General features: G+C 38.4%; 1 protein-coding gene across 1 annotated transcript; it reads left to right on the forward strand.

Annotated features, from left to right (window-relative positions):
* The first annotated feature begins 11,303 nt into the window (after positions 1–11,303).
* Positions 11,304–11,675, forward strand: LOC146461170 (uncharacterized). The gene has a single exon (XM_085087176.1). It carries the CDS (start codon positions 11,304–11,306, stop codon positions 11,673–11,675), a length of 372 nt encoding a protein of 123 aa, XP_084943302.1.
* The last annotated feature ends 1,182 nt before the right edge of the window (positions 11,676–12,857 follow it).

Raw genomic sequence — 12,857 nt, forward strand, 5'->3', positions numbered from 1 at the left:
AACGCGAAACAGTAGCAGAGCTAATTATACTAACCTTTAGGAAAGGTTTAGATGAATTTATAAAGACAGTATGGCGACTTCTCCTTATTGATTGTTGAGGTTTTCAAGATCAAAAACCGCATAAGTTAAAAGACACGAACTCAAGACCGTAACCAATAAATGGAGGTTGAGGACCATGTTTTGAGACTTTCTTTTGACAATATTTGTTTGGCTTTTTGCCGTGTATTTCAGACTAGAAGGTTTGATTATGTACAGGGTTTTCTATAATTCTGAAGCTAACACTTTTTAAAACTGCTTGAGCTCTCGGGAATAATATTTTAAGTGGCGGTAAAATATATGGGGGAGATACCGTTTCAACAGCCTGAGTTGTGAGTTACACTCTTTTTTTTTTTTTTTTTTTTTTTTTTTTTTTTTTTTTTTTTCTAAGAACGTCTAATTAGTTTTGGGGTTGATGTTGAACGTTCTTATTATTGTTGGCAATTTGAGCCTGAAAAGTTCTTAAGATGTTTTTAAGTTACCCGTCATAGTATTTCAATAAATCTATGCGGACGTGACCAAGACAACTATTAGTTGTGTTAATTGGACAACATAGACCGAAATTTTACATGTATTATTTTATTCGTATTTATAATGTTCATTTTAAAAACATTTGATTTGGTCGTAATAAACATATTCTTAACTGACTCTGAGCCTGGGTAATGTTCTTAGTATGTTCTTCAATTTTAGCTATTCTCAGCCTCAACTTAGGTAGGTGAATTATGCATCGCCAATCAATAATATAAGCCTCTCGATCGATAGGCCAACGAATTCTCATTGTTACAAAAAACAGCATTCTCAGGGGTACACTCACCTAATCATACTTTTCTGACTTCTGAAGCAACGCAGGAGATATTAAATTGCTGGAATGGAGTACAATAAGCGAGATTCGTAGTTCCGTCAAAAGCTTGAGTGTTTGACTTTCAAACTGGAACTACCAGAGTGACATGATTAGCAGTGCCAGGAAAGCGTTTCTGATTTCGTAAGTCACTGTACTAATCTTTGGTTTGTTGTTTCCGAAATATCCGTATCCTTTTATAAAAGAAGTGATAGTTTTCTGCACAAGAATATTGAATCGGTGAGGGAATGTGATTGGATTTAGTACGTTTCTTAACGAAGTATCTCAGATTTAACTCTACCAATCAGTCGACCAAACAAATGCACGCGCTTTGTTAATTCGAAGTAGTAGTAGACGATGATAGGGCACAATGAAAATTCAATTTATTTTTCTTTGATTAATTTTTTTTTTACTTACCGTTCCCAGTTAAGTCAGTATTCCTCACTGGATATTGGCATCGCAGCTGAATTTCCTTTGCGGGAAAGCAGTGTCCCAAAACCATATGCAATGAAATCGCTAGGGATCAGTGAAATTTATTTCAAACCATAGATTTTTGCGATAAAAATCAGCGATACAAACGAGTGGCGATTCGACCTCCTTTTGCGGTCTTTTGCGAGGTCATTGTGAAAGAAATGTAATTAGTGCAATGGAACACAACATTTTATAAGGCATTGTTTCAAACGATTAAACGAGCGATAAAACATGTAAATATAAATGGCAAACGGGCAAACGTGTCCAAAAAAAAAAGGAATATAAATGGCCTATTTTATTTTCCTTTCTGTTTTTTTTTATATATATTTTTTTTCTACTGTTATTATTAATCTTCATCACGTTCGAAATCGTCAACCTCGACTTTTCCCGGAGTTTCAAGGTGTCTTCTTTTTAATATATTTTTTTATTTGTACATACCGAACTTGGCTTTCTTACAATTTCACTTCGCACTTTCTTGTGATACAGTAAATATATTCCTTTAAAATGGCGCACTTAAACAGTCTTGTCACTTTTTAAAAAGTTTTGACATTTTCTTTTAAATATTTTGTCACCTTTTATTGAAAATGAAGACAGAAGTCGAAACGTCGAATGCTTTTATCATTAACTTTTACTATTAAAATGCATACATTTTCTCTTTTTGAAGGTGCATTTTATTCTCAAAAGAACTTTGTCCCGATGGACTTAACATTAGTTTTAGCTTACTTTATTTTAATTGTACTGTTCATTTACGCGCTTTTGTTCGGTAGCGTATTTCAGCGGTTTTCTCCAAACTGAACAAGGGTTATATACCCGAAACTTATTTATTTTTTTTTTTAACATTTTTGACCTTTTTGATATTTATTTTTATATTAATCCCATCCAAGACCTTTTTCCCGGCGATTTAAAATTTTGATATAGAACAGGGAACGAAAAGCGTTGTCACTGCTGGAACTGAAGAACCTTAAAATTATTGCATGAAAAGGCCAAAGTTGAGAGCTTTTACCTTTAAAATAGCCAAGATAATAGTGTTGCAAATTCGAGAATTTTGCAGTCGTTGAAACAAAGACGGGCAAAATACAAATTAAACGTCTCGATAGAATTTTTGTCGGTTTTTAAGATAAGGCCGTCAAACTTGGCCCTTTCACTAACTTTAATGTCCTCTTTTCAGTAGAGTCAATAGTTTTTCACTGCCTTCAACATTTTAAATGCCCATGATTAAAAAAGAGAAAGGAAGAAAGATTACGTTACGTTGTATATTTGCCTTTGTACGCCCACAGGTACCCCATGTATAACCCACAGGTACCCCTCTGTATAACCTAAGAACCAACATGTAACTAATTGGAGACAATTGTCAATAAAAGAAAGAAAATGAATTACAAAAACAGAATAATCGATAGAGCTTCTCCAGTCAGATTTTTTACTCAAATAACCAATAGATATGCTTTTAGAAGTAAAACAACTTGCAATTTCATTGAGTGCGTTGAAACACGCCATGTGTTTTTTCGTGTTCAAAGCGATCGCTCGGATCGCGGACACCGTAGATAAGACCAGGAATATGGAACATTCGAGAACATGAAATTGAAGAGAGATAAATTAACGAAACAATATAAAAATACTTATAAAATAAGTGAAATGGAAATGAGGCAAAACGATTACAAAAATATCAAATGAGTCAGAGTAACCAGAATAAAATAAAAATGTCTGTGCAGAAAGATCTTTCTTCTGGAGGACATCCAGTCACATTGTGTGAAGGCTCTATTTTTCCCGCCAATTTTGTCACGTGCTTTTTCGACTGTCTGGTCTATCTTCTCTTTCTTCTCTGGATAATTGAAAGAAGATGACTTGGTAGCTTTTGCTTCAGTTTTCTTTAATTCGAAATTGGTATCGCTTTATTCCTCAATACCAGTATATCATAATACGTCCCTATCTCAATGTTAAGGGCGGTGCCTACTCATACAGAAGTATGGCGACCTATGGCTTGGGTGGGTTATGCGCTTGCGCGCCTCTAAAACCCTTTCGGTTAAAAGAAGGTACAAAGTTTACTTGCGAACGACTGATCATGAACTGACCAGCCACGCGTTCCACAGGTAACCCCTTCATGTAACCGTACTATAGTGCCAGGACATTTTTTCAGTTCTTCATTCCAACAACAAGCAAGCAAACAGGCAAACGATATTCAGGTTCCAAAGTTACATCCTCGTTGTTCCTCAACATCCAAGTCAAATACTGGGCAAACAGGTGATACGCAAAAATTCTTCTTCTTCTTCTTTTTCTTCTTCTTCTTCTTCTTCTTCTTCTTCTTCTTCTTCTTCTTCTTCTTCTTCTTCTTCTTCTTCTTCTTCTTTTTTGTAACAAAAGTTAACGCTAAAAAGTCACGACGTTTCGAACTCTCCGTGGTCATTTTTAACTGCGAGTAAAAATAAACTAAGCATAAATATATTACAAACAGTTAAAATCGATAAGAATGTGATGAATGCTAAAATGTGATAAAACATGTCAATGACTAGAAATAATCAAGGGTTAGGAGGTGCCGGTTAGAACACTTTTGAGTAGAAGAATTTTCAATAAAATTTTTGTTGAGCATTAAAATTGATTGGCCATGGCGTTGGGTAGTTATCATTAAAAAAAAAAAAACTGCGTGTCTCTGTTAAGGATGATTTCCAACGCGTATAGCGTACTGCGCAATCTTAGGTGGGTTTGTTGTCATTATACGTTACAGCTCGGTGATAGCTTACATGAGGTGTTCTGGATGCGCCATCCGAGATTCGATGGGCTGAAACGTCGATTTGGGAGAACGCTGAGGTTCTTCTTCTTGTTTTTATTTGGTAAAGATACTTGAGGTCAATGATGAAGGGATATGTAGGTTTGTGCCTAATTTTTATTTTGGCGAGCAAACATTCCTTCGTGTGTCTTAGGAAACATTGAGAACCTAGACTGAGTAGTTTGGATTGGAAATTAGTATATGTAATAGGACTACATGCTGTCCAATTTGGAAATAATTGGATGAGAAAAATCCCAAAGCGGCCGAGTCCAATTTGGCAGTCCGAGGAATTATTTGAATCCAATTATTTCCAAATTGGACAAGCATGTAGTCGTATTACCTATTAATTATATCGTGTATTATTTAAAGTGCTACTACGATCAAAACTTCATGTCACGTATGAAACAAAAATACGTTCTTTACAGCTTATCCGATGTGGCTGTACCTGTCTTGGTCACTGAAATGAAGTTTGGGCCCCGTAAATTGAAAATATTGAGCCTTGAAAACTGGTGTTTTCGAGTCCGCCATTATGAATTTATGTTCCAGTGAGCCCGCGGTATGAAAGTGATTGGAGTTGCGGTATTTTTATTCAAACCTATTGTGTTTTTGTCGTGACGTAATACTCTCAAGTCGCTGATCAAGCGAGTACTGTAGTCCTCCTTCTGGCGACGAATTTCAGAGAATTCAGAGCTGTTTTGACCACAGAAAGCTCTCCTGCATCGTCTTGGCATGATATAGGCAAAGGAAATTAAGAAGTCCTGACTCTGTAGAGCTAGTTCCGTCTGAAAAAGAGGCAGCCGAATAAGTTCAGCAGCTAGCGCTTTTGCTACAAGAGAAGGAAGAGCAGACTTTGCTGAGTCGTTCATCTCTCGGGTAAGATATTAGAGATAGAGATTGATATTTAGATGTGTTATTTGTTGTATTAACAAAACAGGCAAGCTTTAAAAGTGTAGTGCTTGAGAATCCTCAACAATTTCTCTTGTCTACTAGCCAGTTCATTCCCCGGAGGGAGGCTACCGGAGACTCAGTTGAATTGAAATCGAAGTCAAGTTTAGGTTTTTAGCTTTGCTTTCGAAAGTTTGCCTTGGTGTTAAATTAGAGTGCACAGTTAAGTTTCGGTTCCGAGTAAGCTTACTGTTTTTGCACTTTTTTACCATGGAAAAAGAATATATATTGTAGTGAAAAGCTCTGTACAATGGCTTGAATTTAAGCTGATCGTTCCCTTGTAATTGATGCTAAGTTTCCTCTTGGTTCAATATTTTCTTAGGTGCAAATGTTCAAATTCCTACCTTGAGCGACGTACCAAGCCTGGAGAGTGCTGGTGCTGCATGGACATCATTGTATCCAGATTTGAATGAGTACAGTAATCAATAAACAAATAAATTTGCAAGGCAACAACAATTTGCAATGATTTGTTTTCTTCCCTTGCACCATCATGAACAATGTAACAGTATTAACAGTCTTTTCTGTGTACATATATATTTTTTAAGGTGGCTCACATCAGGTTAAACACCACTGCACTGGATGCTTTAACGCACTGAAGAAATGACTAGCTTTATAAATGAAAATTTATTAAGGCATGCTTTCTGGTAACAAGCATCCACCTAGGCAAATGAGGGGAGGAAAAGTAGGAATTTTGCAAATATACATTGAAAACAATATTCTTGGGAGTTAAAGTTTGTGATTCAGGTATTAATTGAAATTTTTTTGCTTATTCTAATGAAGGGTCAAATCAACCTAACAACAAACATCCTTTGTCGTACATGTCTTAGGGCAAATCCCCAAGCAAGTGTTGATGAGTTTGATACACTGTTGCTGTGGTAACAGTTCTTGTTACTTTCACTTTTGGTGCAGAGAGAGATGGGCAAATGCATGCTACCAAAATGAAGTAAAGTTGAGACTGTTGTGAGCCACCTTTGATTTTTTTCTCAAGGTTGTTCTTCTTGATCAGTGTTTATTCTTAGAAAATGTAGATTCAATTTCATTTGTACAACAACAAATTTATTGGTGAAACAAGATTCTGGCACTCTTTTTCAAATGAACATAAAAATAAAATTATTAATGTACTGCAGACAATGAACCATAAACCTTATTCCAAAATGGCTACCATATTAATATTGTTTATATTCAAATAAGTATTTACTTAAAACCACACCAAAAGAGAAAACATTTAAGTTCTGGTTGCTATACATGGCTCAGGAATGTCTGTGCTTCAGCTCCCTATTAGCAGGGAGCAGGGGGTGGGGAGGGGGGGAGGTGGAGTGTCATGAAAGAATAAGCAGTGAAAACAGAGGGTCACATAAATTTATCCTCTTGCAATCATAATTTATAGTATGACAGGGAGAGCGAGTTATTTACAAAAGACAAAATAAAATTTGTTAATTTAAGTCATTATTTAACAAAAGCAAGACAAGTATTAAGTATTAAAATATTAATGTAAAGGAAATGTCTAGCATAATGGAGTTATATGATGCAAATGGGCTCTATAGATGATTTGAATTATGTTGGGACAAAATGGTTCCAGTAAGTAACTTACAGTTTGCCTCCATTCTTGTTTTCTTTTTCTGGTATTTGAGCTACATTGTATTACCTGTTCTGGGGGAGGGTCATGAAATTTCATTTGCATCACTATGGAGGGTCACATCATTTTCATTGCTCAATTTAAAATCTCCACCTCACTCCCCCCCCCCCCCCCCCCCTCCCCACTAATTTCTGACTATTCCCTAAAACAGAAGCCTATGTAATGGAAAGAGTTACAAAGAGGAGGCATGATGAATGAAGAGAAAACAGTTCTTTTATTGATTCTATTTGTCAACTGGTGGTTGATGACAAAAGATCAAGAAAAGCCCTTGAGAGAGGTCAGTGCTCTTCAACTGCTAGTTTAAAGAGGAGCACTGGCCTTTTCTTGGCTGTCCACATTTTTCACGTGTTGTGCTCTGCAAGGCTTGTTTTGGCCTGTATTTAATAGTAAGAGCTGGGTTTTGACGTTGTTGCAACTCAGCGTCTGAAAAATAAATCAAACTTTAAAATACATTACCAATTGAATCTAATTGATAAGAAACAACTGAATGTGAGGTTTTCTTAAAACCTTTCTTAAACCAAAAATTCAAACTATTTCTTCAAGAAAACCACTTAAAAGAAAGAAGGAACCCTTTTGTAAACGCCAAAGACCACCTTGTCGAAAGCTGAGTGAAAATGGATAATTAAAGTGGTTTTCTTCGCGTTTGTTTGCACAGTTTTTGCCACAAGCTTTTGCACAAGCAAAGTAAACACAAGCTTACTCTTATCGCACTGAGATGTTTTGGAAATGCTTCGGAGGGAAAAGCTAGTTCCGGGAGCTAGTTGCACTTACATTATTTACTCGTTCAATCAAAGTTTAGTACTTTAGAAACGCAATATAAAATGTGTATAAAAATTTGTGACTGCTATTTGTATGGGTGCTGAACAAGGTATCGAGGAATCACCAAAGATAACAAACAATATTCACACATTTCGCCCACTTTACATAAGCTTACCTTTTGCCGCTCCTTCCCCTTCGGAGATTTTTTCAGGTCCACGATCTCCTGATCGCTTACCCTTTTCAAAAGATCAGGTTTAATTTGTGTTCACTGACTTGGGTGGAATGCGCAAGTGTCCCTCGAACTAAACCGAGAAAATAGCAAAACGTGCAAGACAACAAACTGGACCCACACATCTCTCGTTCTGTCGGCCGGACTCGCATGCAGCGCAATTCCTGCCGCTCGATTAGAGCAGTTGTTATACCACTGAACAACACAGCGACTTCCCACCATTGAAAGAACGAAACATTTTTCGAAAACGTGTTCGAAACCGTATGAGAAGTTAGCCTCGTAGGGCTCGCCTGGGCTTCATTGTCATTGGACACCATTACCAGGCCGCAGGAACATGGCGGTTCAATGGCGGATGAAAATTCGTGGAGTTTGAGCGCAAAAAAATCGCACTTTCCTTCATCTTATGAGGATATAACTTGGAGATCATGTACTTTAGGACATAAACTACCAATCAACCGCAAATAAAAGGTATTCGAAAATTTGATCGTAGTAGCACTTTAAGGGTAAAAAATAATGCTGATTTTGTCAGGAATATATTATTTCAAAATATCTTCGGTACCCAAATTAATAGTTAATTTGGATCGGTATCCAAATTAACAAATAATACAATGGTTGCTTGTATGGGATTTCTGACTAGCAATATAATTAATTAAAGAACTGAGGAATTTAGTCTGGGTGGACTCAAAGATACTGGGAAAGCTCTAGCTAACTTAGAGCCACGAAGCTGTTGCTGTTGGAGAATGTGATTCCGTCTTATCGAGCCAAGAAATGGTTCACTAATCACTGAAAAGCATTCTAGAAGTCTCCACGAGCTCCGACGTAAAGATCGATCGATTGGAAGGCTGCTCTGAATCGAATTTATAAAGCCAAACATGTCAGCACTGCTTAAATGCAAAAGAATGACTAATATCTTATTCTGTGGCAAAATTGTAGGAAAAAGTGTGCAAACAACTGAAAAGCTTACCGAGTGAGGCAAAATCTACTGCGAGTACCGTTTCAGTAGAATCCAGTGATATTACTGTTGCAGATATCGAGACCCAATGCCAAATTTTGTCGAATGTTCACTTGAAGAAATTGAACTATGTCGATGTCACCACGCGTCAAATTAACATTCAGAAGTTTTCCTAGTTCAATAACGTTCTCTGCATCATCTTCGTCTTCTCTCTCAGCGATTTCACGTGTTACCAGGTTAAATTTTCTGGTATACTGTTCCAAATCGTCATGACTTACTTCAGCCTCGAATCGAAGAAATCACTTTGTTAAGATATCAAGATATCATGATAATAAGAGATATCATGGAGATATCGCGATATCTACTTTTGACCGCGATGGCCCGCCATATAGCAGCTTCATTTTTAAAACAATTAATCCATTTTGCAATTCACCACTGGATCATTTCAGTTTACACTACCGGTATGCCATTTGACACTCTTGTATTTTTGGCGGTGACGGCTGCCATAAAACAACCAAGTTCATAATTATAACACAAGATGCTCCAACTCGCGCTCCCGGCCCGCGCTGATTTAATTTGTTTGAATTCCCAGATGAGAAAATGTAACCAATCAGACAGCAGTACTTTCTCAGACCTTTCATCAGTTGCCAACCCATCACTCCGCATACACACTCGATTGCAAAAACGTTGACACCTAAAAAGCATAAACCGTGAACGCAGAGACCCTAAATCCACTTGCATAATATTCTATTCTCGTGCAACAGTTGATGACCAAAATTGTTTGCACGTAGTGAATGATGGAAACTGTCCAAGCTTTCCTTAAACTGTCCAAGTTGGCCAATTGCAATTTGAGTGATATACAATTCGCGATTTGCCTAAGTTCAAATCAGTCAATCTATATTTGGTAGTTTATTAATTGGAAGAATTAAGTCAGCACTGTATTTTTATTGTAAAGAATGAGAATGGTAAATTATTACTGGGGCCGTAAGGCGGACCGAGTTAAGGTTTCGGTAGCATTATCAAATTCTTTTTTCTTTTTGGAGTCGCGATGGGCCGAGAGATAAGATGAATGTAGAAATGGTTTCTGTCTTCAAATGAACGGTGATAACAAATGCTTTCCCCTGAATTTCATTTAAAAATAATAAACAGCCAAACATTGAAAAGGACAAGGATATAAACGTCCCGGGGGGGGGGGGGGGGGTACTTGGGTTAAGTTTTGCTGGGTATGTGCCGCTGGCCTGTCAGAGCCCCTGCCCCATTATAGTCTATTTTGTGGCCAGTTATAGACCCCATCTTAGTCACTTTTTGGGAAAATGTAATTTTTGCGATCCCAACTAAGTCACTTTCTATTTATGCATCTACTTTCAAGAACGGAATGTAATGCGAGGTGATTGTTACATTTAATAAACAACAACTTTCTGAACTTTTTAACCGAGACCATTTTGAATCCCTACTTAATAGAATTTTCTCATCCCAAAAATCCGAAAATGTGCGACCCCATTCTAATAACTCTATTGAAAATGCGACCCCATTCTAGTCAATCCAGTCGTGAAAATGCGACCCCATCCAGCGGCACATCCCCATTAGCCTCTTATAAGGAAGTAACCCCCCCCCGAGATAAACGTACGCGTGATGCGTAACGTTACTCTAGATCCCGGGGGGGGGGGGGGGGCGTACCCAGCAGATGCTTGGGTAGGGAGGTGCGGCCCGGGCGTTCAAACCCTGACCCTGTTGAAGACACAATTCTCCGATTTCCCTATCCCATTTAAGACAGAATTCAAAATTTTCAGGCCCTTTCTAAGACATTTAACTCAAAATCACACCCTGTTTAAGACTAGAATGAAATAAGAATACACTAGTTTCTTACTGTATTTTAATGCACTGGCAATCACAATCTGTTTAAGCCATTAGGCCATGTAGGGATACCCTGTTTAAGACAGAAAGTGATGAAATAGAAACCCCGTTCAAGACAAAACACCCTGAAAACCATACCCCATCGAGCTGCACGTCCCCGTTATTAGGTCACATAAGGGAGTACCCCCCCCCCCCCGGGGTCTAAATTACGATCCGTCATCGACCCGGCGTCACATATACATATCAGGATCAGGACCGTACAAATGGTTTCTGTCTCTAAACGAAAGGTGAAAACGTTAAAGCCCGGGGATTATAAAAAGCATTCGTATGACAATTGTCGTTTTCCCCTGTACTTCATTCTGACTGCAAGAAATGCAATTCTATCTGGTGGTCACTTATTGCCTCACTAAATCTCTGTATCTATCTATTTGGTAGCCTGGGCTGCGAGCAAGCTCTCTTTGGGGTGGGGGGAAGGCAGAAAGAGGATCCACCCCCAAGAGAGCTTGCTCGCAGGCTCTATTTGGGGGAATTGGCGATGCTGGAGGTTATCACTGTTAAAAGATTGTAGGCTTTATGCACCATACAGTCAAATATGGCCCGAGTATAAGCTGGAAACAGCTTTGTGTTGATTATGGAAATGAGGTTATTGTTTAAACACTATCCACAAATCCGTTGCATGGGTCTCATCGTTCACGGTTTATGCTTTTTACCTGTCAACGATTTTGCAATCGAGTGTATATGACCTCGTTACGATTAGGACATGATCCATAAAGCAGAAGCAAAGTAAGCCGACCTTTGTGGACACAAAGTAACACTGCAAAAATGAGTTGGGATCCACAGATTGCGTCTGTTACAGGTGCAGGATTCAAAGCAAGTATATATCAAATAGAAACTGGTGGTGCCTACACTACAGACCAGCTAAAAATGACGCCGGAGGAAGTTAAAATGGGCGAAAAAGCTGTAAAAGCGGGTGCCGCCGGTTGCCCGGAAGTTCGTATAGCGGGTGAAACATTCATGGTTCTTCGCAACGACGAAGATATGTGTTATTTCAAGAAAAAGGGATGCGGTGGGGGCTGCTTTGGCAAAACCAAGGATCTTCTTGTAGTGGGGAGATATGAGGAAGGCCAGCAAGCAGGACAACTGAACGACCTGGTAGGGAAAGTAGTGCAACACTTAAAATCGTCGGGATACTGATCACTTCTCTGTAGAAGGAAGCAACAAGCTTGGACGTTGAAAACACTGGCAAAGAATGAACTTCAGATACACTTCTGAACACATATAGCCAGGAACAAACTTGCGTACATTCTCAGTGCAGCACTGTCACGCTTTGTATGTTGAATAATTTTACATGTATTTTGTTATATGAATATCTCCGAATAAGTTTTTGTTGAAACTTTTATAATTACGCCAATATAAAGCCTTCGAATACACCTCGAAAAGATAGCACTGATCGCAAAAGTATCGAGAAAGAAGAAACTGAGTGTGAGTTCCCTAGTCAATGTCTTTGATGAAAAGTTTGAAATGAAATGAGTTGTCCTGTAGAGCATGTCTTAATGCCTCTGTTGTTTATAATCGTAGTAATAGAGAGTAAAGCCTCTAATGACGCGGTCGGATACCATAGCTGTCTTTTGCGTTCTTTTAACGCGGGGAATATCCTTGACACTTCTCGTTTTTTTGTGAGTTCAACCTTCTCGAATGGGTCTTTGATATTCAGACCACAAGCGTAAGAATCAGCGGACCAGGGGTTTACGTAACAGGACGGCTGATGTGATGACGGTATTCATGACTCTAGATTGTAACATTCCTACCGCTCGTGGTTTTCAGGTTGTCACAGATGAGAGAACACTAGTTTTAGTCGAAATCGCCTAAAACTGTGAGGGTAATAAAATGTCAGTTTGGCACACAATGATATTTCACCGTCCCCTTCTCTCAGCCGTCCTATTGCGTTAACTCACAAACTATTGAAAGGAGGGTTTGACGGCGCGGCCAGGTGTGACCAAATCAATTTACTATTGATTTCATTGTTAAAAGGCCCGGCCAAACCGAGCCGGATTGAAACATCATCCAACATTCAAGTTGCACAGTGTTGAACGAGGTTGCCAAAGGACTGCAACTTTTTGATGCAACACTTGACTTTGGCCAAAATCTACCGAGAATCCTTACAAAAACAAACCCATACGCGAGGAAAAGTATTTCAAAAGAAAGCGATTTAGATCTCATTTATAATTGCCTGTACTTCCCTGGGGAATTTTCGTTGAATTACTGCGTTATGAAAAACAGATCCTTGGACAAAAAGCAAAAAGAAACCAGACAGAAGGGAAAAAAAACCCTTGCGGAAAGCGACAAAGACCCTTGGTTATGCCACCTGGTGGAAAG

Source organism: Pavona decussata, unplaced genomic scaffold, assembly GCF_977016875.1.
Source record: "Pavona decussata unplaced genomic scaffold, jaPavDecu1.1 SCAFFOLD_201, whole genome shotgun sequence".
Lineage (NCBI taxonomy): Eukaryota > Metazoa > Cnidaria > Anthozoa > Scleractinia > Agariciidae > Pavona > Pavona decussata.